At 38.3% G+C, this 25,451-nt stretch overlaps 1 protein-coding gene across 3 annotated transcripts in view; it reads left to right on the forward strand.

Moving 5' to 3' along the window:
* Positions 1 to 25,451, forward strand: part of sorcs2 (sortilin-related VPS10 domain containing receptor 2) — a 368,020-nt gene that overhangs the window by 127,186 nt on the left and 215,383 nt on the right. For all 3 annotated transcript variants that reach the window (XM_005741860.1, XM_013913087.1, XM_013913088.1), the window contains exon 3: positions 15,318 to 15,417. In XM_005741860.1, the coding sequence (XP_005741917.1) occupies positions 15,318 to 15,417 (100 nt within the window). The remainder of the gene's footprint in view (positions 1 to 15,317; positions 15,418 to 25,451) is intronic.

Below are 25,451 nucleotides of genomic sequence, written 5' to 3' on the forward strand. Positions count from 1 at the left end.
GGGGGATCTGTAGGTGGGTGTCTTAGAGGGTGACAGAAGATTAGATGTGAATGCACTGCAGTGTGCTCAGACGGCCCCCTGGGAAACCACTTGCTTTCTGTGTTATCAGCCCACTTACTGCACAGTCTGCCTGGCCCACTCTTTCTTTTCAGTCCGGTAAAAGATGCAGACTGAAATACTTCCAGTGTGCGAGGAGCGTCTCCGCGAGACTGTCTCTGCGCTCTCTACTGCAGATTAGAATAAATTAGAATATTAAAATATTCAGATCTTTTTTTGGCAAACCAAAAGTAAAAAATATCTTCATGTGATTTGTGTCAATCTTGTTTTTTTGTTTTCTTTTAAATATTTGCACTAATTACTCAGTGCTGTCATGAGATATTCCATGTATTTTTGCATACAATTATGCTGTACAACTTAAAAGAGCTATGTTCTTCGCACATACACAATATTATCTGAGTCACCCAAAACTATAATGTGCATTTTTATACTGATTTAGATTACCAAACAACAAGTATAACTGCTATATGTTGGTATAGTGTGTATGGCAAGCTGCACAAGCCATGTCCTGAGTACAACATTTTTATTTTTCGCTTCCATAGTATTTATTTTCTTATTTAACTGTCTGAAAAAAGTAAATTTCCAAAAATGTCACTGTTTCATTAAACACTTATCGACATTCAATATAACAGTAATCAGTAGTGGCTGATTAGTTTCAGAGTCCCGTCAGAGTCAGTTACTGAGATAAATTGGTTTGTGTCTGGCCTGCCTGCCTTTGGTATTTGACCCTCTCCCATGGGGCCTTAACTCGACCCCCCATGCATGTGTGGGCGTCTGGCAATCTTGTCAGGCTTCTCTTATAGAGTTCAAAGGTCACAGTGCTTAAATATTTAAAAGAAAGGAAAGACAAATAAAGATGAGCCACAGATAATCCTGCTGATTCTCCATTTATGATTTTCCTGCCAAGGAAGGCTTCATATCAAAACAGTCAGTGAAGGGTCTTGTGGTCATAAGTTATACACACGGCACTATTCATCACCTCATCAAGGCGCCTTTTCTGCATCTTTTGTCTATTATTGTCTGTCTATTTGCCTTTGATCACTGCCAGCAAGGCAGTAGTGTTGGCCTTTATGTGGACTTCTCTGAGATGCCCAAAGGCAGTCAAGAATCATGCTCCCAGTGTGAAGCCACCGTTATCAATAGGGAGGCAACAGCTGGTCTTTGAAGTCAGGAATCTTTGAGCTATATCAGGTGATGAATGGTGGATCAAAACAGTTACTTTTAATTATGTTCAGCCTTTTTTTCTCTTGAAATATCCATCGTCTCATCAACACCTGAAGATTGCACTCTGACTATTTCTCCTATATTAGCTTCTTTTCATTGGCTCCCTGTTAAATCAAGAATCAAATTTAATCAGGCCCCATCTTATCTTAAAGATTATAGAGCACTTTGCTATCGGATGCCAAGCCTTAGCTTAGCCTTAAAACCGTTTTTTTTTTAAACTAAAGGTTATTGTCAAGGATGAATCAAATGACCACACTCATACAGCACTCTGCATTTAGTGTAATAATTAGTATTAATCTCTGGCTCTCTTACACAGTCTCCTTTCTCAGGTATATTGATTCCTGGCTCCTCCACTCCATTTGTCAAAGTATCCTTTAGCAAGATACTGAACTCTAAGTTGGATCTAATGCATCCGCGTGAGTGTGTGAATGTTCGCTAAAGCACTTAAGCATAGATTAAAGGACTGAATGAGAGTGTGTGTGCTTGTGGTTGTTTTTTTTTTTACACAGGTGTGTGCTTTTTTATTACCATCGCCTCTTTTTGAAATTTTTCCTACTGTTTCCTACTTTTGTCTGCTTGTCTGACTGCTTCAGCACGTTATATCTTCAGATAACCCCAAACATATGAAGCATAAAATTGTCCACTGAACTATCTACTTTCATCCCCAGAACAGTACTAGAGTTACGTAAATTAGTGATCTTAGTGTAGACTTGCTGCATGCTAGCAGCTTTGTTATGGTAAAGACACTGAAGTGCTTTGAATTAAATGCTAATATCAACCTAGTGATGTCCTCGGTAAAAGAATAATACCATTAGGATACATAAGTTAGAACTGTATTTGTCATATTGTATTCAGACATTTGTTCCAGATGGAAGTTTTCAACTTTAAAGTTTCACTTTACAGAATATGGAATGAAACACATAAAAAAAACAAGGCATCTAATCAAGTCACTGATTTCTTATTTCTTACTTCTTCCTAACTGTTTTCAGTAAACATATTCATTTTTATACAGCTGTATGTTTGTTCTTCCATTGAAGTGTAAAAAAGAAACGAAAAGAAAAAACGCTTCAGAAGTTAAAAAAGCTGAACATCATTTCCTTTCTTAGATTAGCCAATGCAGTTCATTAGATTTCAATAATTTACACTGAAGTTTAGGCATATCTAACTGACTGCAGTACCTAAACCTAACCCCCTTCAGCATTTTTTTTTCACAGCAGATGCACCCACATGCTACTATTACAGCTAGTATGCTAAGGTTGCTCACTTCCTAATGAACTGATGTTACACACACGTTAACTACAAATGGAAAGACTCTGGCAATAACAATTGAATCACAAGTCACAATTTTGTCTTCAAGTTTAACAACTGATTAATATAAATAAAGTAGCACAAGCTCAAACTTATTTCTAAAAAAATACCAATAGATAATTATGGCATCACCCAGCCTGCTCATGTGCAATAGCAAAGTTAATTATCCCTTAATTATACATTTATTTATTCATTAATTTGTTTATTTTGAACACAGCCTGAATCTCATTTCTGCTCTTACTTAATCTACTGTATAGTTTCAGTTATAGCACCAAAGACTAAAAGAAAACAATAAAGCTGAAAGAAAAGTTTTATTTGCCCTTGTTAAATGTGTTTTTTGTTTTTGTTTTTTGCAAAAGTCCTTCTTAAATAGTCACTCTCCAGTGGTGTGAGCTGAACTCTGCAGCATGAGTACAGAGATCCTTTGGGGTTCAGATTAAATAAAGAGCCATAATTGCTATAAACCATTTATGGGTTGCAAAAACTAAACAAAAATAAATATAATTTCAGAAGCTTTGTGCACCATCCCTCCAAAACCAGGATTTGTAAAGTGGTTTTCCAGGCAAATCCACCACTGTCAGTACAACATCAGTACAGTAATAAAATGAATGACTTGCTGTTGGCAAAGACTGCTTTTTTTCTTAGAAAAACACATAATTGAAAAATGGGTGAAATGAATCAATTCCTTGTGGGTGTTATTGATGTCAGCACTGCTTCCAGTTTTAGATTAGTCACATTTTTATTGCATCCAGAAGGTGCGTATCTCAAACATAGGGCATTGCGTACAATGGTAATTATAACCATTCGACCCAGTTTGAGCTTCATATTTCTGACTTTGATGTAGTGTTTTCTAAAAGCTGTATTCATTCCTCAGTCTCACTAAATGTGTATGTGACAGACTGGCCCTCCAGTTAGAGAGGTGGTAAGTAAGACTTAAATAAATGCACTGATTAAAAAGAATACACTATATATGCACACGGAAAAAAATAAAAAACAAAGCACCAACTCCAATCCCCCAAAAGCTTAGATGTTGTGTAGAATGTAAATAAAAACAGGTTGCAATGACTTGCAAATCGCATAAACCTATGATAGAATGCAGACAACATATCATATGTGTAAACTGTGAAAATGTATTATTTTAAGAAAAAAAAGGCATTTTGAATTTGATGGCACATCTCGAAAAACCTGTAACAGGGCCATGTTTACCATTGTGTGGCAATAAACATCTGGAAACATCTGGAAACTGAGCAGATCAGTTGCTGGACTTCTGGTAGAGGACTGCTTTGCCTGACAGCGGATTTTACTTGCTGAACAATCCTGGGTCTTCTTTGTTCTACTTTTTCTGCTTCATAATGTACCAGATCTTCAGTTCATGTAAGGTCTGGACTACAGGCAGCCCAGTCCATGACCTGGACTCTTTTACTGTTGTTATAGATGCAATAGGTTGCAGGCAAGTGGTGAAAGGTGTAAAGCATGGATTAATTAATATATATTCTTCAGGTCTAAAATGCCTCTGAAAAGAAGGCAAAAGCCTGAACATCATAAACTTTGTTATTTTTGTAAACAGAAATCAGTTTTTACACTTTTAATCAATGCGAGGAGTAATCAAATCCTCGCCTTGTGATTACACAATTTTATCCCTTGGGTTGTTTCAATAACTTTAAGCTTGAAGACAGAAAAGAAAATCTATCAAATGAAATTAGTAAAACCCTAATTGTTCTCTAAAACAATCTAACAGCTGAATCGTCCCCGTAAAGAGAAACAAAATGCTCATATGTTTATCACATAGATGAGATTAGCAACTGGCTTTTGGGGAGTGGGAGCGATCAGTATTTTCCAAAAGCTGGAGGAAGAGCACATTTTAGCATTTTCAGTAAAAGCAATTAAGCTAGAAAGTGTTATTTGGCTTTGCACTTTCTCTGTGGCTCTGGATGGGTATGGAGCAAGAAAATAAAGTGCAGAGAAGCTGATCTAATCATTTGTACAATAGTGATTGAAATGGCAAAATGATGAGAATGTCTGTAAACAAGCTCATCTGTTTAAGTATTCACAGCCAAGTTCACTCAAAGGAGTTGATCCTAGCTGCTTATTTTGACTTCAGGAGACAAGCTGATAAAAGCAAAACAAAAAAAAAAATCTTAAAAATTAAACCTCAGGTCCAACGTAAGCCAACACAGCAGTGCTTCTTGTGAATTCTGGGAGTGTGCTGCGGTGTTCAGGGTGCTTGTCCCAAAGCGTGCTGATGGGAATGTCATCTAGATAAATGTTTTCATTTATCACTCTTCCTTCTTCAGTTCAGCTGGGACTTGAGTGCAAAGAAGGGCACGCGGTGGATGCTTCAGAGAAAAAGTGAATTGATGGAGCTTGGGAATGTTGCTTGGTATCTCCAGTGCCTCCACTGTTATGTGCTTAGGAGAGGCCTGTAGGAAATGTTTAATCTCAGCCAGGAGAAGGAGAGATGGGGGAGCAATGATCATGCTACTAGCAGCACTCCTCACATCTCATTCAGTAGGTTTTAAAGGAAGTATTCTGACACAGAGAAACTGCTAGGAACAAATTGGAAGATTGAAAGATTTACATTCAAAGTTTTAGCACTGTTTCTGAAAAATGGCAAATTATTTCAAGGAGACTCAGATATAGATAATCCATCAGCTGGCACTGTTCTCACAGCTTTGAGTTATCCGCTTGCTTGTCCTGACAACACCTTATACATCCTAAAAAAACCCAAGTCAAAGCAATGCCAAGTGTAAACAGTTTCAAATGAACAAAAGCATGTTTTTCTGGCATTAAATTATTTAACTCTACAATCTGTTCTGCAGTCAATAACCAACCAGAACTCTAAATTTTGAAAATTGGAAGGTCACAATACACATGTAATAAGGTTTACTAAAAGCTCACATATCTCTCTTTTTTGTGTAAAAAAAGTATTATGAAATACCTGGATCAAAATGATGGACCAATATGCTACAAGCACACTGCTAGCGTGGCTGTAAAAATATTCAGTATTCTAACAACTGCTAACGGTATTATAAAAATGCATTTAAGGGTTTCACAATCCAAACTAAATCTGTATAGGAAAAAAACAAACTCAGCCCAAGGTGCAACATTAAATCCTAAAAAAATGAGAAACGCCCTTTTACAGGGAATACATATATAAACGTTACATTTGACTTTTTTTTAAAGGTGCAGGTAATGTATGTCTAATCTTAAGTACCAACCCCAAAAATAAATAAAATAAATAAAAATGAGTATAGTACAGATGTATTCCACCTGCAACTCTGCAACAGAGTTATAAAGCCACAAACTCTAGACATCTTTAACCACTGGCCGATATTCTGCTGCTTAAACCTATATTAATGTTCATGTTGGAGGACTTATTGCGTGTAGATGAAAAGTTATTACCACCATCCAAATACAATGCTGTTTATCTTGGTTGAATTTCTATGTTATTTCTGCCGTACTGAGGGAGTTAACTGGTCGTCTTCCATAACAGGCACCTGCATAGCAACCTGATATGGACTGTTATGATAAGCATAATAGTCCATATCCATCATCAGAAATCCCGAATGTGTGCTGGAGAACTGAACGCTCTTTAAGGATTTGTGTTTCTCCATTTTTGCTAATTATGCTCATTGGGAGAGGAGTTTTGCCGATGGGATCCAGGGAGTGTGGTTATTTCTCTTGATAGTAGAGTGTTTTATATACACACACACACACACATATTTCTTTTTTATGGGTGTTATAACCATTTCAGCTCCTTTCTTAAGGGAAATGATCTAAATATGGGCATATAATATGTGCATCCTTGTAGATATCTTGCTAGAGAAATTTCAAGCCTGCCCATATGGAAAAGAAATAGAAAAAACTTGCATCAGATTTGGCCTACTTCATATAATCATATAAGGCTTTCATGTTTTACTCATGAAAGTGGCCACTTTCATATATTGTTTTAGTAAGTATCCAAAACATACAAGTTTTATTTATTTATACTTTTTCAAGGGATCTTATATCTGTTTTCACTCTTTCATGCTTTTCACACAAGACAGATGCAAACTTTATAAGATTTATATATATCTTTTCCATATGGGTGTCCTGAAAGTAATTTATGAAGGATTCTTTTTTTGTGATTTATTTTTTTCATCATGTGCTATCACAGCCTTTGTTGATAGTAGCAGATTGATTATTATTTTATTCAAGGGGTTTTACTCAAAAGGCTGCAAAGAAACTCATTACAACTGACAGAGAAAGGCCAGTGATTCAGTCACCACAGAGCCTGGGAAAGAACAGGTTCAGTGGTGTAATATAAAAGTAGCCTCTTAAGAAAACTGCCTAATTAAGTGCAATCTGTTGGTGATGTATTTGTTATAATATTATGTCATTTTCGCTATATAAACAAGAAAAGTAGATGCAGAGTGGCCTGTCAGGAGACTTCCATAAGCAGCTTTTCAAGTGGCAGCAGTACTCTGCTGCTGATATCTATGCTCCAGTGATTTTGTGCACTTCAAGAGACTATCCGCCACTGTGAAGTGCCCTTACTAAGCATGAATCACTGTATCCTGGCTAACTGCCTGCTCAGACTACTTGCAGTGTAGGAGGCTCTTCCAAATGAAATTGCTAATTGCTGCTCAGGCATTAGTAACTAACCTGAACACAAATGTAACCCACATCTTACAAACTTCTGCTACTATGTGTTTTGATTCTAATGCAAATGAGCTAAATTACTCTCATCATAAAGCATAAACAATAACTTGCGAGATGGAGCCTTCATCTTGCAGTGTGCGCAACTGTCAGATCAGATATGTATCTACAAGTGCCTACTCATATTCTATCCAAAACAGGACAAAGCAGTGCATTATCATCCATGTTCTCTTTGCTGCAATCCACATGACCGTCTGGGACATCAAATGGCACTTTGACGCCATGTAGACAGGTCTAACTTAAAATCCAAAATGTTCTTCATGGTGTTTTTGGGAAGTAAAGGATGAGAGAGGGAAAATCTCTGTCATGAACCTGTGGTATCTAGCCATGTCGATAGTACAACCCCAGTTCCAGTTCCCAAACGCTTATTGAGTATTGTTAAAAGGAAAGGTGACATAACACAGTGGTAAACATGCCCCTGTCCCAGCTTCTTTGGAATGTGTTGCAGGCATCAAATTCAAAATGAGGGAAAATTTGCAAAACAATACAGTTTATCAGTTTGAACATTAGCTTGTCTTTGTAGTGTATTCGATTGAATATAGGTTAAAAAGGATTTTCAAATCATTGTATTCTGTTTTTATTTACATTTTATACATCGTCCCAACTTCATTGGAATTGAGGTTGTACATTTAATGTAGTACAATTATTGAATATAGGTGTATTGTTACTATTGTGATTGTTTTCATGTTGGCTTGAAATACAATGTCTCTGTCCCCAGGTGCATAAAATAAAGACAGTTGATTAGCTTATCTATTATATATTTTACTATGATACTGGGTTGCACAAAGGGGTATTTCGTGCCCAGGCAACCTGTGTTAAGTCTAATTGTTGAATGTTGTCATTGTGTTTCTTAAATTTGTAACGTCTTAGATCAATCTATAGGATCAAGACATTCCTTTGTCTCTGACCACCTCTCCAGCCACTTTGTGCTGGGGGAGGATTATTGTAGACACATCCCTTGTGAAGATTCTGTTTCTTGTCTTAGAACCATTTGGGGGTTTACGGTGGGAGGTGCTTTTGCTGTGATGTGTATTGTGTGAACTGTTTTCCCAATAAAAGGCAGCGGAGGCTGTCGTTGGGGTCAGTCTGCGGTAGGATTAAGAGTGCGTTCTGAAACACCGGCCGGGGCCTCCCTTGCTAGCAAGTAAAAGATGTCCATCTTGTTTTTGTTGTTAACGGGAATAAGTTTCTAAACTAGCGGCGCTTGTGGAAACACAGACCCAACCACCTGCATTTCCAGTTCTCCAACCCCAGTGTTTGTGTAACTTCATGTATGTAAGAAAAGAAAAGCACACCGGTGGGAGACATTACAACAGACACACATACGAGAGAGCCAGATTTTAAAATTAATTACCAGTGATTAAATGTAATAGTGGTGTATAAATATTGAGAGAGCTAAAGAAGGGAGTGAAACAGCCTTAGCCTATTGCAGTGTAACTAAGGGATGAGTTCAAGGCATCCTGTCGAGCCCTAAGTACAAGCTTTAGCAAAAACGAATGCTTTAAGACTAGACCTAAAAGGAGAGAGGGGAGTGTTTCTTAAACTGAAAGCTAGCTCCAGCTGAAATCTGAATGGCTCCCATTCTAGTGCTCTCAATATGGTACTATCAGCCTTTAAGATAAAATGGGACCTGATTATTCAAGACGTTTTATGAGAGGTCAAGGATTTTAAATCTAATTTTGGATTTAATAGGTAGCCACTGGAGAAAAGTAAATATCTTTCTAGTCCCAGTACTCTTGCTACATCCTTCTGGACCAGCTAAGGGCTTTTTAAAGAAATTTTTAGAAAAACATAATAACAATGAATTACAGCAGTCTAAACTATAAGTAATACATGCATAGACTAGCATTTCAGCAAATAAATATTTGGTTGATCACCATTTTTCTAAGATTTTTTACAATGAGTACAATAATCTCACTTTTTAGAAGTAGGAAATTAGAAGAAGGTTAACAATTAGTGTATAAGTAGCAAATACAGCAACGTCAAGCAGATGCTTTTAACATAATACCACCGTCTTAAAAGCCTGCGGTTTAAAGATTGATTGATCTTTTAGGGTTTTTATGTGTCTGTTAACACCTTTCTGTAGACAGTTCAACTTGTCATTTTATGATTTTATGATTTGTGGCCAGTCTGGTTGACACGTCTGCCACTGTCATAACAAGACCAGTTGTCTTTTTGCTTTCCCTGTCAAAACAGGTTCACACTTTCCCCAGCTTTCTGGTAGCTGTAACACCAAAAGACTGAGTGTTAAATTGCATTTGTCTGACTTTGCAGCTCACCAAAAACACTCAAAGACAAATATTTTTTAAAAATCCATTCTTTTATACATGAAATAGCACGTCTTTCAGAGATCTACTCCGCTCAGATATACAGAAAATAGAGAAATTGAGTAGAGAAGTTGTGCTGTGGCAAAACTTCTCTACTCAATTTCTCTATTTTCTGTATATCTGAGCGGAGTAGATCTCTGAAAGACGTGCTATTTCATTCTACAGTCTATTCTGCAGTCAATAAACCAAGGCTTTGACACAATCAGGCCATAGCAGATGGCCATAAAACCTTTGTCCAGGGTACACCTGAGACTCCCTGAGCTTTATCATCCTCAACCATTCTACTGCTGCAAAAAGAAGCGAAAATAAACAGACAAATGACAGTCGAGTAGACGGTTCCTTTTTAAAGAAGAATGGGCGATAACACTACTGACCTGTCCATGTGTGACGCTGACAACCCCAACCCCGACTTCCACCACTACGTTTCTTGTTCATACATCTTACTTTTATCGTCCATAAAGCTGTGTCATGAAACAGTAATTTTTCAATTTATCATCTGAAAGCATAAAAAGTGATTGCACTTGTTGAAAGCTCAATCTGCCCATTGGTATTTGATGGCTTACTTTAAACCAGTAAATCAGTTTTAACACTAATGGTGACTCGCTCTCTGCTGTATTCTTTGACACCACTCATGGCAATTACCTTTAGTGCGATAAATCAAAAGCTCCCATCTCCCACGAATTCTCTACTCTTTCAAAAAGAAAAATAGCAACGCTTACGATCACAATGATCGCTCATGACCCAAACTTTAACCTGCTCTAGATTAAATTTGGCACAAATTCTCATACAGTAGGATGCAGTAGATAGCGTCAGTTAGTGATACTCTGGTAAGGAAGCAAATTTATCCTCATACTTCATCAGACTTGTCAACAGAGCAACTGCATAATGCACTGCAGAGTTTTTCTTGTGTTTCTGTGGTGTAAGACTTGAAACTGTGACATATTCTATACTAAACTAAGATCCAGCTCAATCCTATCCTCTTATCAGAGGACGTTGCCCTCAGTTAGCCTCTCTGGGAAATCTGTATGTCAGCCAATCAGTGATGAGTGTCATCAGCCCTAAAAGTCTGGCCATCAGGCTTTCCAGACCTGATTCAGACTGACGGTATCTGTCTGTCTTAGCAGAAATCAGACACTGAACAGCATGATGAGACTCAGCCAACTACTGTATATGTCTATGGCTAACCTTTAATACACCAACCCACTGCTCTGTTCTTCGTTAGCTTTGTTTGAAGCTATTTATTAGCTTAGTTCTTCTTAGACAGCAGATGTTTCACCAAATGCATGTGAATTCAGAAGAGAAAAGCCTTGAAGGATGAATTTCCTTCTGTCACATATTCATCATAACGCCACACCAGCTAACACTTTGAAGATCTTTAGATGGATTTATCATGAATCCATTTCCTTATATCCATTCTCCTGTGCTCTCTATATTTTGGTATTCCATTGCATCAGACATTTGCTTGACACACTCAATTTTTCTTTCCTGAGATGTCAAGCGCTGGGAGCAACCTTGACATATTAGGACATTAAATCTGAATCAGCACCTGTCGCCACCCTAAAGTGCTTCCACATTTCTCTGTTTTCTCAAGCAGATCAAGGAAAATACAATTTCACCCGTAGTGTCTGTCACTGTCACATTCATTCTCGCAGACATTTCCCTTCTCTCCCCTTTTGTTTTTTTTTAGTATTCCACTCTTGTTTTATAGTAGTTTCCGTTTTTCTGCTGTTATTATTTCAGCTATTTGCCTTCTACCAATTGTCTTGTGTCTGCGGCAACTTGTTTAAGCCTTTGTACTGCATATCAAAAATGAATGTTTTCTCACAGTTATGCTGTTTGACATGAAGACTTGGACATGAAATAACATAAGGGTAATATTAATGACTATTTTGTGTCAGCGTGTGCCTCGATATCCTACTTTTCTGTTAATATTAAATTGCCAGGACTGAGGGCTACACTGAGTACCACAGATTAAACTTTTTTCATTTTCTCATTCAACTCTTCTCCCCTCTCCTGCTCCCTGTCCTCGTCCATATCTCTTCTCATCACCTTCCTACTCTGTTTAAAAGTAATTATTCCTCATTAATCTACAATAGCTCTCTACTAGTCTATTAATCCAGAGGTCTTGGTGGTAGACAGTATAAAATGAACTCTCCTATTAACTCAACATCATTATTCTCAGCATGTAAGGTGCTGAGACAGCTGACTTTACACTCTAACCCCTACCCAACCTCTATATTAGCTTTATAAGGCTACGTTCACACTGCAGGTCTTAATGCTCAATTCCGATATTTTGATCAAATCCGATCTTTTTGTCTGCTCGTTCACACTAAAAATAAAATGCGACCGCAAACGCGCTCCAGCGTGAACGCTCAAAGCGGCCCGCATGCGCAAAAGAAGATGTCACACACAACACGCTCTGTTTAGACCCAGAGCAAACAATATTGTTTGACTGATGGCCCTTAATATAAAGACTTTGGACTTCACGTTTCCCAATTTTTGCTTTAAGTTATTACATAATAATGTAAATAGCCTAATAATTATCCTTATTGCTGTTTTAGAGAGGAGCGGTGCTTCAAAGGATAGCTGCAGATTTCTGTCAGAATCAGCAGATTATGCAGTACAAATAAAATGTTAACATTTCTCCAACGTTGTCTTCCCAGCACTTTCACCGGATGGCCAGGAAGCGTTCGCGATGTCCTATCGGGCGCTTCTCCGGCGCTGATAATTGGCGTCTGTCTTGTGTCAGTGACGTAAAAGATGGATTTAATGCGACTTGACCATTCACACAGCAGTCGCTTTCTGAAACATCGGATATGTATCGGATTCAGTACCAAATACGAAAGTGACCCAGATCGGATTTGAAAATATCAGATTTGTGCCGTTCACACTGTCATACCATGATCGGATATGGGTCGCATAGGGTCAAAAAAATCGGATTTGATGCGCTTTCGCCTGCAGTGTGAATGTAGCCTAAGTGACATATCTTTGCCTCATGACTCCTCCGATTAGTTTTTTTGTTTTTAAGTTGCCTTTTCTTACTTTTTTGTTTTGGCACTAAAAATAGCCAAACTTTGAAGCACTTTTGTGATATTTTACTTATGTTTCTATATGTATAGTTTCTATGGCCTGTTGTTAGACTTTCAGAATTTCAATAACTTGTTAAATAACTGCTTAGAGGTGCAGCCAGTTCGAATGCAGTACCCTAACCTAACTGGCTCAGGGTATATGTGAATGTAAACCTAGGTGAAATATACCTGTTTATACTTCATAATTCATAAGAATGTCTTAATGTTTCATTGTGATTGGAGGATTTGTCAGTGCACTCCAGCTAGAGAGAGCTGTACTCCTTGGATCATTTGACGTGTGTTTATGTTAAATTAATAAACACATGTAATTTGAGCATTTGACAAAGATTAGTCCATACCTTTAATTTTTAACATCAGATGGAAGATATATGGAAAGAAAAAGTTCATTGTAACAGATGCTGGGCAAAACAGGGTATTGAGGACAGAAAGCTAGGGGACAAGGGACAGTCAAGGTCCATATGTTGAGTTGTATTTCTGGGCAGAATGCCCACCCCAGCTCTGGCCTTTCATTACACCCTGGCTAATGAAGCACTATAAATGTGTAATAAGGAGGTTTTGGAGGCCTCTGTGTTAACTGGAGAAGTAATACCCAGTACAGTAATAGAGTTGATGTATTCTCCTCTTATTGTGGAGAAGGTGATTATCCAAATGAAGCTGAGTTTTTTTTATGATTTACATTATTTTTTGCTATGATTTGTGGTATGTAAACAGATAAGCTTCCCTCATTGGTGCTATATAAATATACCTGAATTGAACTGAATCAAAGTGCTCTTGGCAAAAAGTGTAGATGCATTGTAATGTCATTTTAGGGAGACAGTTTTAGGTTTTTAAAGTTATCCTTATGAAATGTTCAGCAGCTAAGGGGATTTCTGCAGATCTCTAACAGAAGTACAGATCTCTTACAGATCTCTTACAGAAGAAGCATCAGTCTAAATGAGTTGCAAAATGTGTTGTGTCTTTATAGAAAGACACAACACAACACATTTTGCTAATGTGTTTATCAACAGAGCATAGGAAATCTTGTGGGACCGAGTTTTCACTCCTGCAGAAATACAAGAATAACATTCCAATTCTTATGCACTAGCATTCATTTCAGCTTCAATATCAAGAGTGACCAGATATATTTTCACCCAGCTCTAAAGGCTGGGTAACAACCTATCTCTTACCTGTCACATACAAAGCACTTGGAAATGTTACTGAATGCCTTTCTAGCAGTTGGATCTGCAGCATCTTTTGATTCTTTGTAAGTAGATTTTCATATGTTGACAGGCACAAATGGAAGCTAGAGTCTTCCTTAAAGGAGGGCAATGAATGTGCGTGAACAAATGGTTTAAACAGATTCTCCAAGCACTGTTTATAAAGTGCTGATCATCATCCTTCTTGCTAATTAGGACTTAATGTGACTAGTTAATGTGGTTTTTGCACTTACACCCAAATTATCCACCCTCTGAGAGGACCTCTGCTCACCAGGCCTAGCAGGCCTTTACTCCATCTACAACTGGGTTTTTGTGATAAGCACAGAGCTCTGCTGCTAGCACAGCCATCAGCACGAGATCTGTTCATGTCCTCCAAGTGATCCAGGGTTAAATATGGCACACGGGCCAACGAGGAAGATGAAAACAATTGCCAGCTCACCACAGAGAAATAGCTCACCCCTGCTATGCCACTCCATTTTCTCCAGCTGTATCAGAGCACTCTGGGAGAGCTGATTGCTGAATGGCTTGGCAGAGCTTCGGGTATATGTGTCTTATGTGTGTGTGAGTGTCTGTCAGTGGTTGATGTCCCACTGCGCAAAGGAGTAAATCCTCTCATCCTTAACCAGGCTGACGTGCTAGCTCATCAGTCTCTTTCATCAAGTCCTCTTCTTCAAGGCTCCCTCCTGTTGAACCCTCAACCTCCAGCTAAATGCTGTAGCATCTTTCTTCCTGTATGCTTTGCATTGTTTTTGAAGCCTAGAAAGTTGTCTGATGTACACTTGTTTTGTGTTCTGTTTATTCAAACCAGTGTCGTAAACCTTAATTTACCTTGTCTACATAATAAAGTATAGGGGAAAATCTCCTGTATTAGTTTTGTTTATCTTTTCCTTCCTGACAGAAATTTAAGACATTAATTATCCATAAAAGAGTTAAGCCCCCTTAAGCTTTGTCAAGTTGAAACCTGCATCATTTGTCAAAACCTGTCACAAACAATCACTTTCACTGTGCTTTGTGGGTATGTCTGAGCGGGGCTGGAGAAATGATCCAGCTACTGTAACTATCACTCTTGACCGCACATAGCACTCCCTACCTCCTGCTAAAGCTGCCAGATTTAAGGATTGGTCAGGACTTCATCGCTAGCCCAAGGGTGTTTTTACACCACTGTGGCAATGACAGGTTTCCCAGCCGTTTCTGATTTGTCACTTGGCTCAGACCACAGACTGCAAAGTAGCGATATGGTGAACAGAACTGATACAATACCTTTAGGACAGTTTGCGAGAATAAGCAGCTGCTTTCCCAGGCATCTTTGCCTACCTCTCATGGGATTATTGCAAAAGGAAAACTATGAAAAAAATGCTCTTAAATGTTTCCAGACTAACTTGTACCTGTTCTTGTTTTTTTGCCTGCAATTTTGTTAGGTCTTCTGACTATGGCACCACCTACACCAAACTCAACCTGATGCCAGGAACAACCATTGTGGTGACAAGTTTCTACATTTGCCCAACCAACAAGAAAAAGGTCGGTAGTTGCATGCATTTTTTTCCCCGGTTATGTTGTCCATTGTTAATAGTACGAGTTGGAGGTCTAAATGAACACCTGCACAGCCAGATTGTGTAAGAAATAGGAGAAATCTAGTGAAAAATGTGTCATTTGAAACAATTATTCATTTAAGATCCAGAGCTGTCAGATTAAGTTTTACTAAGAATCACTTAGGATCACGATAACGTATATATATAAATATAGTATATGTATGTTTGTGCAGTCACTCAGCAATCACTCAGCCATCAAAATTATTGAATACATGTCACAGGTGTATAAAATCAAGCACCTAGGCTTGCAGACTGCTAGGTCTAGCAAGGCCCATAAGGACGTGTATGACTGAATTTGGAGTCAAGAACTTGAATGGCCTGCGCACAGTCCTGACTAACAGAACACCTTTGGGATGAATTAGACTCCGAGAGACTCCGAGCTAGGTCTTCTTCTCCAACATCAGTGTCTGACCTCACAACCTCACAATAGACTTCTGGGAGAATGGTCAAAAATTCCCATAAACACACATCTAAACCTTGTGGAAAGCCTTCCCAGAAGACCTTGTTTCATGTGACGGTAGACAAGCAAATATTTTTAGCAGTATAGTGTAATTTGTTGACATGGGTTTATTTTAATCCCAAAGATATTAAATGTGCTGGACACAAAATCACACAAATTAGTCTATAATGAAACTTTTTACATTTCCATCACTTTGAGAGTTGGCTCACAGAAACAACTTTTTGCTGTTCCTGTTGAAGCTGCATGCCTCTTATCAGCTTACACCTTGTTGAAAGACTAAATTCCCTGTTTATGGCTCCATATTTCTTCTGTTGTGTGGTTTCAAAATGCAAGGTATAGAAGTGGTGGATGAATTCACTGGCCTCTCTTTGCACTAAGTTAAGAAGCACTGACTGTAAAAGCATTCTTGAAGTTGTCTACTTTCACCATAAAATTACCTGTTTTGTGCCATTCTGTGTTAGCTAGCTTGTGAGCTTGCAGGTAGAGTTGAAGTGCTCATTTCAGTTTAGTTTGGTGTGTACACACGGTGTAGGTCACTGTGCAGAGTTTGACTAGTGATCTAATGTTTGGAATGAGATTCGGCACATCAGCATGAAGACACATAACTAGGAAACCAGTGGGTCATTTTAAAGAGCTCACTATTTTCTACTGTGGATCTAATTTGATGCAACAATAACTTTGTAAAATTTCTTTCCTCTTATTTTATAATCACCTGTAAGTAGTCAACGCCCTCAATAACAATGCCTCCATAACAATAGTTTCAAACCTCCTCTTGTATTATAATCAGCACACAAATTGTGCACTGGGAGCTTCATGATGAAAGGATGGGGTGATAAATTATTAGCTTACAACACAAAGCAAAAACATAAATGTCTGCTTATTAGTGGTCTGTGTCAGACTCATAAAATTAGATTTTTCGCACCAAGACTTAAACACAAACTTCTTGTACAGTGTATACCATACAGCGGGCTTTGATATTTGTCAGATAAGTCTGTTATAATGCTCCAAGAAGCACTAACAGCACAAGCATAGCAAACATGGTGGTGTCCAGTTATGTGCCTTGAATCAGTGAGGTTAGCCTGGAAACTTTGATTGATTTTGCCTTTGTCAGCATAACTCTCAATCAGTGTGTTTGATACGTGTGCATTGGATTGATTGTTTTCATCTGGAGGCTACATAATTAGTTAAATTGGATGCGCATCATATTGTCACAAATACACATTGAAACTGGGAAACATTTTCCTGATGTTCTCAAACTATCCGGAGCTAGGTATCCATGTGAAGCCAAGCACTCAACTTGTGGTATGGATGGCATTTTGAGCCCATGTTGAACCCTTGTTTATTATTTGGGCTTTTCTCATAAAGGCTCATACGTTATAAAGCTCCATATTCCCAGTTCAAAAACAGAAGCTTTCCAATCGTAAGTTTGTACTTTCAAGCTGAATCCCTGATGACATCATTAGAGTTATTTTTATTGTTCCTTCAGACCGTCAGAAGACTACATAGTGATTCTCATGTGAAGTAAACTGAACCTTGTGTCTGAAAGTGGTGCGATTCTTTAGGGATTGTGATTATGATTTCATTTTATTGCATGGAAGCTGTACATGCTTCACACCAATATACCATACAGACCGAGGTGGTCTATTTTTAGAATTGGTTATACAATATGTGGTGCACTGTTTAGCATCAGACTTTGGGATACATTGTACATTGCAGATACATTAAGAAAATTTAAAAATGATTCAAAATACAGAAGAAATCCACCTAGGATGCTGAGAATTATTGTGTTCAATAGATAAAATAAAACCCAGCAGACAAAAAACTTGAGAGATATAATGATACACACATTATAATCATGACTAACTTTATTTACTACATACTGTTATGTATGTAGTACTTGAGTTTAAATTGCATGGAGACCAATCTTGTTTTGGTATTCTATACACAGTTTTTCAGTCCACGGGCAGCTTAGAACTTAGAAAGTGAATTTCCAAACCTCCAATAAGCTCAAGTGAGAGCCAAAAGGTCCAGTAGGTGACTTACACTCAGATACAACTGCCAACTGTGGAGGCCTGTCTAATTGGTGGGCGTTATTGCTGGGGTCCAGGGTTCTTCCAATCAGTGAAGGGATGGAAGGAGATTAGCTCACTTTCTGGTCTAGTCCTTACTCCAACTGTCTGCACAGGATCTGACATCTCATCCATTTCACTAACACACACACACAGACATACACACATACACAAAATAGAAGAGGGCCAGACAGAATGAGAGCATTTAATTGCACAGGGATGAAGTCATCTTCATTTCCCTTAGGGACAGAAAGACAGACGAGGGAATAAGAATGACTGGCAGTAAGAGTGTGTGGTGTCACAGTAAGATGTCTGGTAATGTGCAGGGGCTCAAACTGCCGCTTAAACACACCTCCAGGCCTGACGAGGGGGTGATAGAAGCCCAGCTTAAGTGCTGGTTTCTGGAAACGGTGTGTGTGGGTATATATGTGGTGTTGTTGCAAGAGAAAGTTTGATGTTTGATGCATGATCATCAGATGAATATTATTAAGCAGATTTCTTTCCTTCCATCTTTTTAGCATCCAATTACTGAGTGATCAAACACGCAAGGTGCCCCCAAACACAAATAAAAACACACACACACACACTTTGATCAATACTGCTAATCACATCAGAAAACAGCAAACAACCTGGTCTGTAAGCTCTGTGTGGGGATTACACAGAGTGAAGGGATCACATAGAAGAGGTGTGTGAGGGGTCTTGGGTAATCAATACGACTTGAGGCAATTAGAAAGAGGTGAGTCTTCAGACGGAGACAATGTCATCCTGTCTTTCTCTCTTTCCCTCTCTTCATTGAGAGCTCCATTAAATATCCGCTCAAGGCCCTTTGTACAAGAGGGCTCCCAAAGACCCCTGACACGTTTCAACACCACTAGAGTTGTAAATAAACTTTGAGACTAGAAGCTCAACTCACTATCCCTTAGCAATTTTCTGCTGTCTCCAGGGGGCTGTCAGCTACTCAAGTGTTTGCAGAAGTTCATTTCCTTGTTGTTGACTATTAGCTTACACTTACAAGTATAAGCTAACACTGAATTTAAACCCAAAAGCTTCTTTCTAGAGGTACTTGTCAACTGGATCCCTGCCAACACATCTTTACATTGCAGAAGGATGTTACTTGCAGACTTCAAAATCATCTCTGGCAACTTGTTTTTAATATGACTGTGTACATTAGACATATTTAGCTATTTTATTGTTTTATGTATTTTTTTAAATTATTTTTGTAATTATTATTATTGTAATTTTAATATGTTTGTCTGAAACAGGTCTATCTTGTGAATGAGACATTGGGTCTCAATTACAAGAGAGACCTGTATAAATAGAGGTTAAATAAAAAATAAAAAAAAAGACTGCCCAGTTAATATGTAAAAATTGTAATGTAAGTTACGATTTTCACTTTCGACAAACAACAAAACGGGATAAAATTATTGGTTTTTTTTAAAAAAACTCTTGGGTATACTGTTATTTATAGTTTTGCATTTCCCCCCTTATCTAAAAACAAACTCTCTCGCTGTTTAGTGTAGTTTTATTCAAAGAGTCTTTGGTCAAAAACTATAACACTTGCACTTTTTATGTAGTTAAATCAGTGGAATGATTTGTCTTCATAATTCATCCAGTCTGCTTTCAGGAGCATTAGTTTTCTGACTCTTGCCCTGTATACACAGCAATGTGGGCACATTGCTATACCTTTCAATCTGCACTCACAGACATCCCAACAAGGACCTACTTGAAACACGCTTAATAGAAAAAAAATTAACATCAGTCAGGTCATAATTCTCCAGGAGGGAAACTCTCTCGTTTTTTTTTTTACATTTATGTGGTATTGGCCCAGCAACTGTAGCTGTTGATTATCACAGCTGTGCTTCGTGAGGTAAAGAGAGCCATCCACAAGTCATAAGGTAAGTTGTTCAATCAATGATTCCACTACTGTACATATTGAAGTATCCTTGGGCAAGATCTTAAAACCTGAAGTTGTCCCCTGTGCATCTGCTGGGGCAACTCGGGCATTGCATGGCCTGTAGGCCACATCTGGCCAATTAGAAAATCTGAAAATTAGGTTTCAGATGTAAATAAGTATACACCATGTATGTCCCATTTCAGCTGCTAATCATAACCTTAAGACCACTTACTGTTTTATGCGATGATGAAGGGAATCGGACAAATCGCTTTGTTGCTTTTATTTTGAAGGTGATTGCTCTTTCCTTTTCAAATTTACATGCATACATGTGTGCAAGAGAATGCTGGTAGTGCAGAATACGACATGGACTGTTTACTGAGGTCAGAGGTTAAGCCGTGTCATTGCTTTCTGGAAAGCAGGTTGTGGTGTTTAAGGATTACAGTTTTTATTACCATTGTGAGACTAAACATACAGAAAAATGTTGCTGAAACAGACTTTGATAGCAAAGCTGCAAAAGCAACAAGAACTTTTTACCAAGCTTTACACATCCAGAAATGGAACAGTTATGATCAGCTTTGAGTTTTCCCACAAAATTTTAAAAAATGGTCAGCAGTTCGATGATGTGTTTGATGGACTTATTCTCTCTCCAGGCAAATCTTAATAAGACAGATCGAGGACACTGAAGGAAATCAGAGTTTAAAGTTAACATCACTGCTGGATTTTAATTTTTCTCTCACAAAGGACAAAAATTCGCAGTGATAAAGTTCAACAAATCCAGACGCATATCTTCAGTCTCGATCAACCCCCTGGTGCCCTTAGCATTACAACATAAGATATTGTTTTTGCAGAATTTCTGTCTTTTAACTTTATGCAAACTGCTATTGCTATTTGGCTTGTAGTGTAAGTATTTCATCTGTAGTTTTTTCTGTTTTAACTTGCACAGTGACAGAACTTAGTCTGTTTTGAGCTTGAACAAGTGCGTTAAAGTCAGGTTCACATTAACATTTTGTTCACTTGTGTTTTTAGGAATGCTGATTAAATGGCGATAAAATGTTGGTGCTTTTAGCAAGTCTATCTCACATTTCCATTGCTTAATTATAACTACTAATCTGCTCTTACCAGTAGCAGTTTATAGGGGGATAAAATATTGAGCAGAACTGAATTTAGCTTACTGGTGTGGCCCTACACAAAAGTTCCAGTTTCTCAAGTGGCCCCTTTGAAAAATTAGTCACACACCCCTGCACTGTGCAGATTACAAAAAAAAACATGTGTATGAATGTGTGTGTGGTTGGGCAAGTGAGGCTTGTAGAGTGCTCGATTGGAGTTGAAAAACCCTCAACAGTTAGATAATCTTCTACAAGCAGCGATTTACTGATAGTGGGGAGGAAAAATCCCCTTCTAGCAGGAATAGGCCTTGCCAGAACAAGGCTCAGGGGCAGGTAGCTAACAGCTGTGAGCAGTTAAAGGTGAGAGGAAAGAGAAGACAGAAAAGAGGTGCATAGAGAGACAAATATAGTAATATTTGTAGTTATCTCCTATTGTCAGGACAAGTCACACTAAGTGTTACGTCCCGGTCTTGGGGTATAGGAGCGCAACATAAGGGTTAAAAGGAAGGTGACCCCGCCCTGGTCCCCAAAGCCATACCCAGAACCCAATTTACAAGTTAAGGGTGATTTTATTGTTACCAAACTGAAAGGTTTAACTCCGGGGTGAACACAGGCCAACATAACAAACAAAACCAGCTTATTCCAAAAAGGGAGATGCTATTCTACAAGTGAAACATATCTGCAAACTATAGACAAAATGTAGCAATTCGTGGGAAACACAAAGGGCGAATGTCACAGAGGGTTTGGAGGCCAAGGACAGGTCTGCTGCTGCTGTCAGTCGCTGCAGAGGGACAACTACTGGAAAGGGTTTTTAAAACAGCCACTTGACCATGGGAACCAATCAGCAGCTGCCAGCTCCCTAATCAGGAAGGAAGACATTTAAAGGCACAGAACACACAGAACAATTTATTTATGTTTTGTTTAGGTGCCCTATCTGTTTAAGTGCATATGAATAGTTTAGTAGGGACCAGTAAAATCACAGGTGCCAATTTAATCCTGCAATAGTCTGAAGTATTATGTAGAAATTTTATTTATATTTTGGGAAAAAATAAAGAAAAAAGGAAATACAACCAATAAAGAGTTAAAAAGTCACCATGCCTCTTGCTTCACTGACTATGCATTTTATAACTGAACAGACTCAAATTGTCAAACTTCTTATCCATAATTATAGAAATACATAAAAATTAATTGGGCTACTAAAGTAGTTCATATTTGTATATAGAAAATCAGAATGAAGGAACTAGCAAATAATGAGCAGGAGAGGTACACGACATGCAAGGTGGGAGAACAAATTAATACAATCCTGTAGACCGCAGTGTATTCTGAAGGTGATTTGCTGGTCCATTAATGGCTTAGCTAAATCTGATCCCTGCTGAGATGGTGTGCCTCCTGATGACAAAGAATATTTTTTAAAAACCTACACTCAGAAAACAGCAGCTTTCAAACACACCATCATTGCAACACCATTCGTTTGCGGATTATAAAACTGCCACCTCAATAAATCTCAGAGAAGCAAGGCATCACCTGGAGGAATCCCTTCAAGCTCAGAGGGTATTTAAGACAAACGACCTCCTGAGCCAGTGTCCTCAATAATGTCTTTATCCAAAAGTCTGTGTGGAATCTCCTCAGAATTTTCTGTTCTGACCTCAAGCATCAATGATGATGAACAGCAAAGTGTATTCTACTCCATAAGAGTGGGCTGTTTTATTTTGACAGTATTTGAAAGAGTGAGAAAGGTACTCTAGTGGCTGGACTGGTCATGCCTGCAGCTGATTATTTGCTGAACTATTTGTTCTGCTAAAATTGAGGATGCATTTAAGTAAATAATAAAATGTGAGCAACATTAAGTCAGTAGTCCAAAGTGACGTTGAAACAATAATATTAAAATTTCCCCCTTTGCATCATACCATTCCACGTTAAAATCATCCACTAAACGATGATGCTCAGGAGGAAGTGTGGGGTGTCTACTAATCTGAAGGTTGGAGGTTTGAGCTCTGTGCCCTCCTCCAACATATCCTTGGGCAAGATACTGAACCTTGATTTGACCCTAATGGATGAATACAGAGCGTGAGTTGGAAATAAGCAAGGTTCCAGTGGAGTTCACTCCCCAGACAAAAACTTTCGCAAATTTAAATAAGTGAAATAAACCATTATTCACTTAATAAGTGACAGAACTTCTGCTGGAAGCAAAAACTATTGCTTCAGGTGATAGAATCTGTCTGGAGGTCAAAGAGTTTAAACATTTCTTTATATAGAGAGGAGATAAGTCAAAAGAAGAGATAAGGACTTAGCAAACCAGCTTAAGGCATCTTCCTTTGCTTTAACTGGCCCTTTTGGTGCCCTTATGCAAGCGCTGCAAATCTTTATCAGTCTTTGAAGTTGTAGGAAGTTATAAGATCAGCATGGGGGTTCGGGATATGATATAATGATTGATGTAGACTTTTTTCATGCACTTATAGAGTTGTGCTTTTAATTGCTTCATTAGGCCATCCACAGCAAAGAGAGGATTCATCCTGTAGTCTTGTCAGAAACCCTGTTTGGTTCCATCACCCCTTTTATGTGTGAGTGATGTTTCTTGGGCCGTTTTCTAACCCACAGTAGTTGATATGGAGTGTTCACCCTAGAGCAATTTCCCACCACGACTATTTGAAAATCTGACCAAAATTGACCCTGTTGAAAGAAATAATTCCTGGTCTGTCACCAAAGGCCTGAACTTTATAGTTTAAACACACTGTGGTACAGATATTGCCACAGTGGGATGTTTTCTACTGGAATAGCTAACCCAAAGCAGTCATTCATTGATAAGCTGCATTTGTTGTTTTAAATGCAACACGGAGTATTGGATAGACACACCCACCCCCCCCCAAAAGAAAAAAGAAACCAAGACAATTTCTTAGTCTGACACAAAGAACAAATTGACAATAGTCTTGGAAAATACTTTTAGTCACCTACTGAGGAAAGCAGAAGACTAGAAAAGAACAAAGACTAAGAAAGAACAAAGTAAGGAAGAAAAAGACATCAAGATGAGTAAACACAGATATAAGTTTAAAAAAAGGGAAAAAAGAAAATGATATTGCAGAACTACTGCGAGCACTTCACTGATTGGCAGTTCAAAGAGCTTCAAAGAGAATATCAAGATATTCAGATGTGGACGCATTATGTTCAGATGATACATCTGTGATGAGGAACAATTTGTAATTTCAGATAGACCATGCCTTCCTTTGCTCTTACTGAACATGAAATAGCTGTCTGGTTGTCTGTCTACAGTATATTGCTGGGTGTCAACTCTGCTTTTCATAAGAAAAAAAAAAATCTTAGTAACTGGATCACTGGCTTCTTTGTAGAGTGTTATTAAAGAGGAGTGGACTTCATAGAAATTATGAACAAAATGCTGGTAAAAGCTGTTGAACAGCAATGTAATGTAAAATGCCCTAAAGCTGTGGATGTGGAAGCGTGAGAGGAGTTTTTGTGTGCCTCAAATCTATTTGAGAAGTTAAAAGGTTGATTATATCTGGACAAAAACCTTGTAAGGGGATTCAACTCAGCCCAATGCATATTAATAGCTTAGATATTAGATACATTAGTCCAAAGTTTATGCTATTGAATGTTCAGCGGGATTAGAAAAGGGTAATGTCTGTTCCCTCCCAGTGCAAAAACAAGTTGGATTGTGCCGACTGTGCAAAAGTTACTCAGTAAACAATTTCTTATTGAGTTTTTGGTCTCACTGCCATGTAGATTATAACAAATGACAGAGCAAAAACTGACAAGTAAGTTCATATAAGCAATAGTTTGACAGTCAGACAACCCCTACAATAAATCCAAGTCCAGTGACCAGAATGTTTATCCACAGATTTTTTTTTAAAAGCCCTCTTCTATTTTAAAAGCCTTTTGTCATTCATGTTACTTTCCCTATTTCAGCACAATTTAACCCTCTCAGGCTCAAATTAAACTTTTTGTTGCTAATGCACAACCAAGTCCTGCAGTGGTACTTCTGAGTAAAAAAACCTCATAAAATATGCATGTGGGGTAATCAGGTTGTTAGTTTTTAACTGTTGCAAATAGGCAACGCCTGCCTCGAGAGGGTTAAGAACTGCTGACACTTCAGTTATGACAGCCATGACGTGCCCACCCTGTCTGCGTTCTGTGTAATTAATCATCAATAATGCAGTAGGTTTACAGACATACTTTGATGGTGCACTTTGCTCTCAGCCTCTGGGGTTTTAACCAACTGTTTGTCCATCCTCTCTCTGAGAAAGTGGCAACGTGAAAAGACTTGGAAATAGAAAGTTAAGCTAGTCTCTTGTGCAAATGGCTCCCATACTAATGGCTCCCATACTAATGTTGCTGTCAGCAGAGCGGAGATGTGACAAAGTGGCAAAAACTGGTTCTGCTGTTTCTTAACACAAAAATAAGATGTGCAAAGTGAACCGCTGA

Source organism: Pundamilia nyererei, unplaced genomic scaffold, assembly GCF_000239375.1.
Source record: "Pundamilia nyererei isolate P.nyererei 1_Seehausen unplaced genomic scaffold, PunNye1.0 scaffold00114, whole genome shotgun sequence".
In the NCBI taxonomy this organism is placed as follows: domain Eukaryota; kingdom Metazoa; phylum Chordata; class Actinopteri; order Cichliformes; family Cichlidae; genus Pundamilia; species Pundamilia nyererei.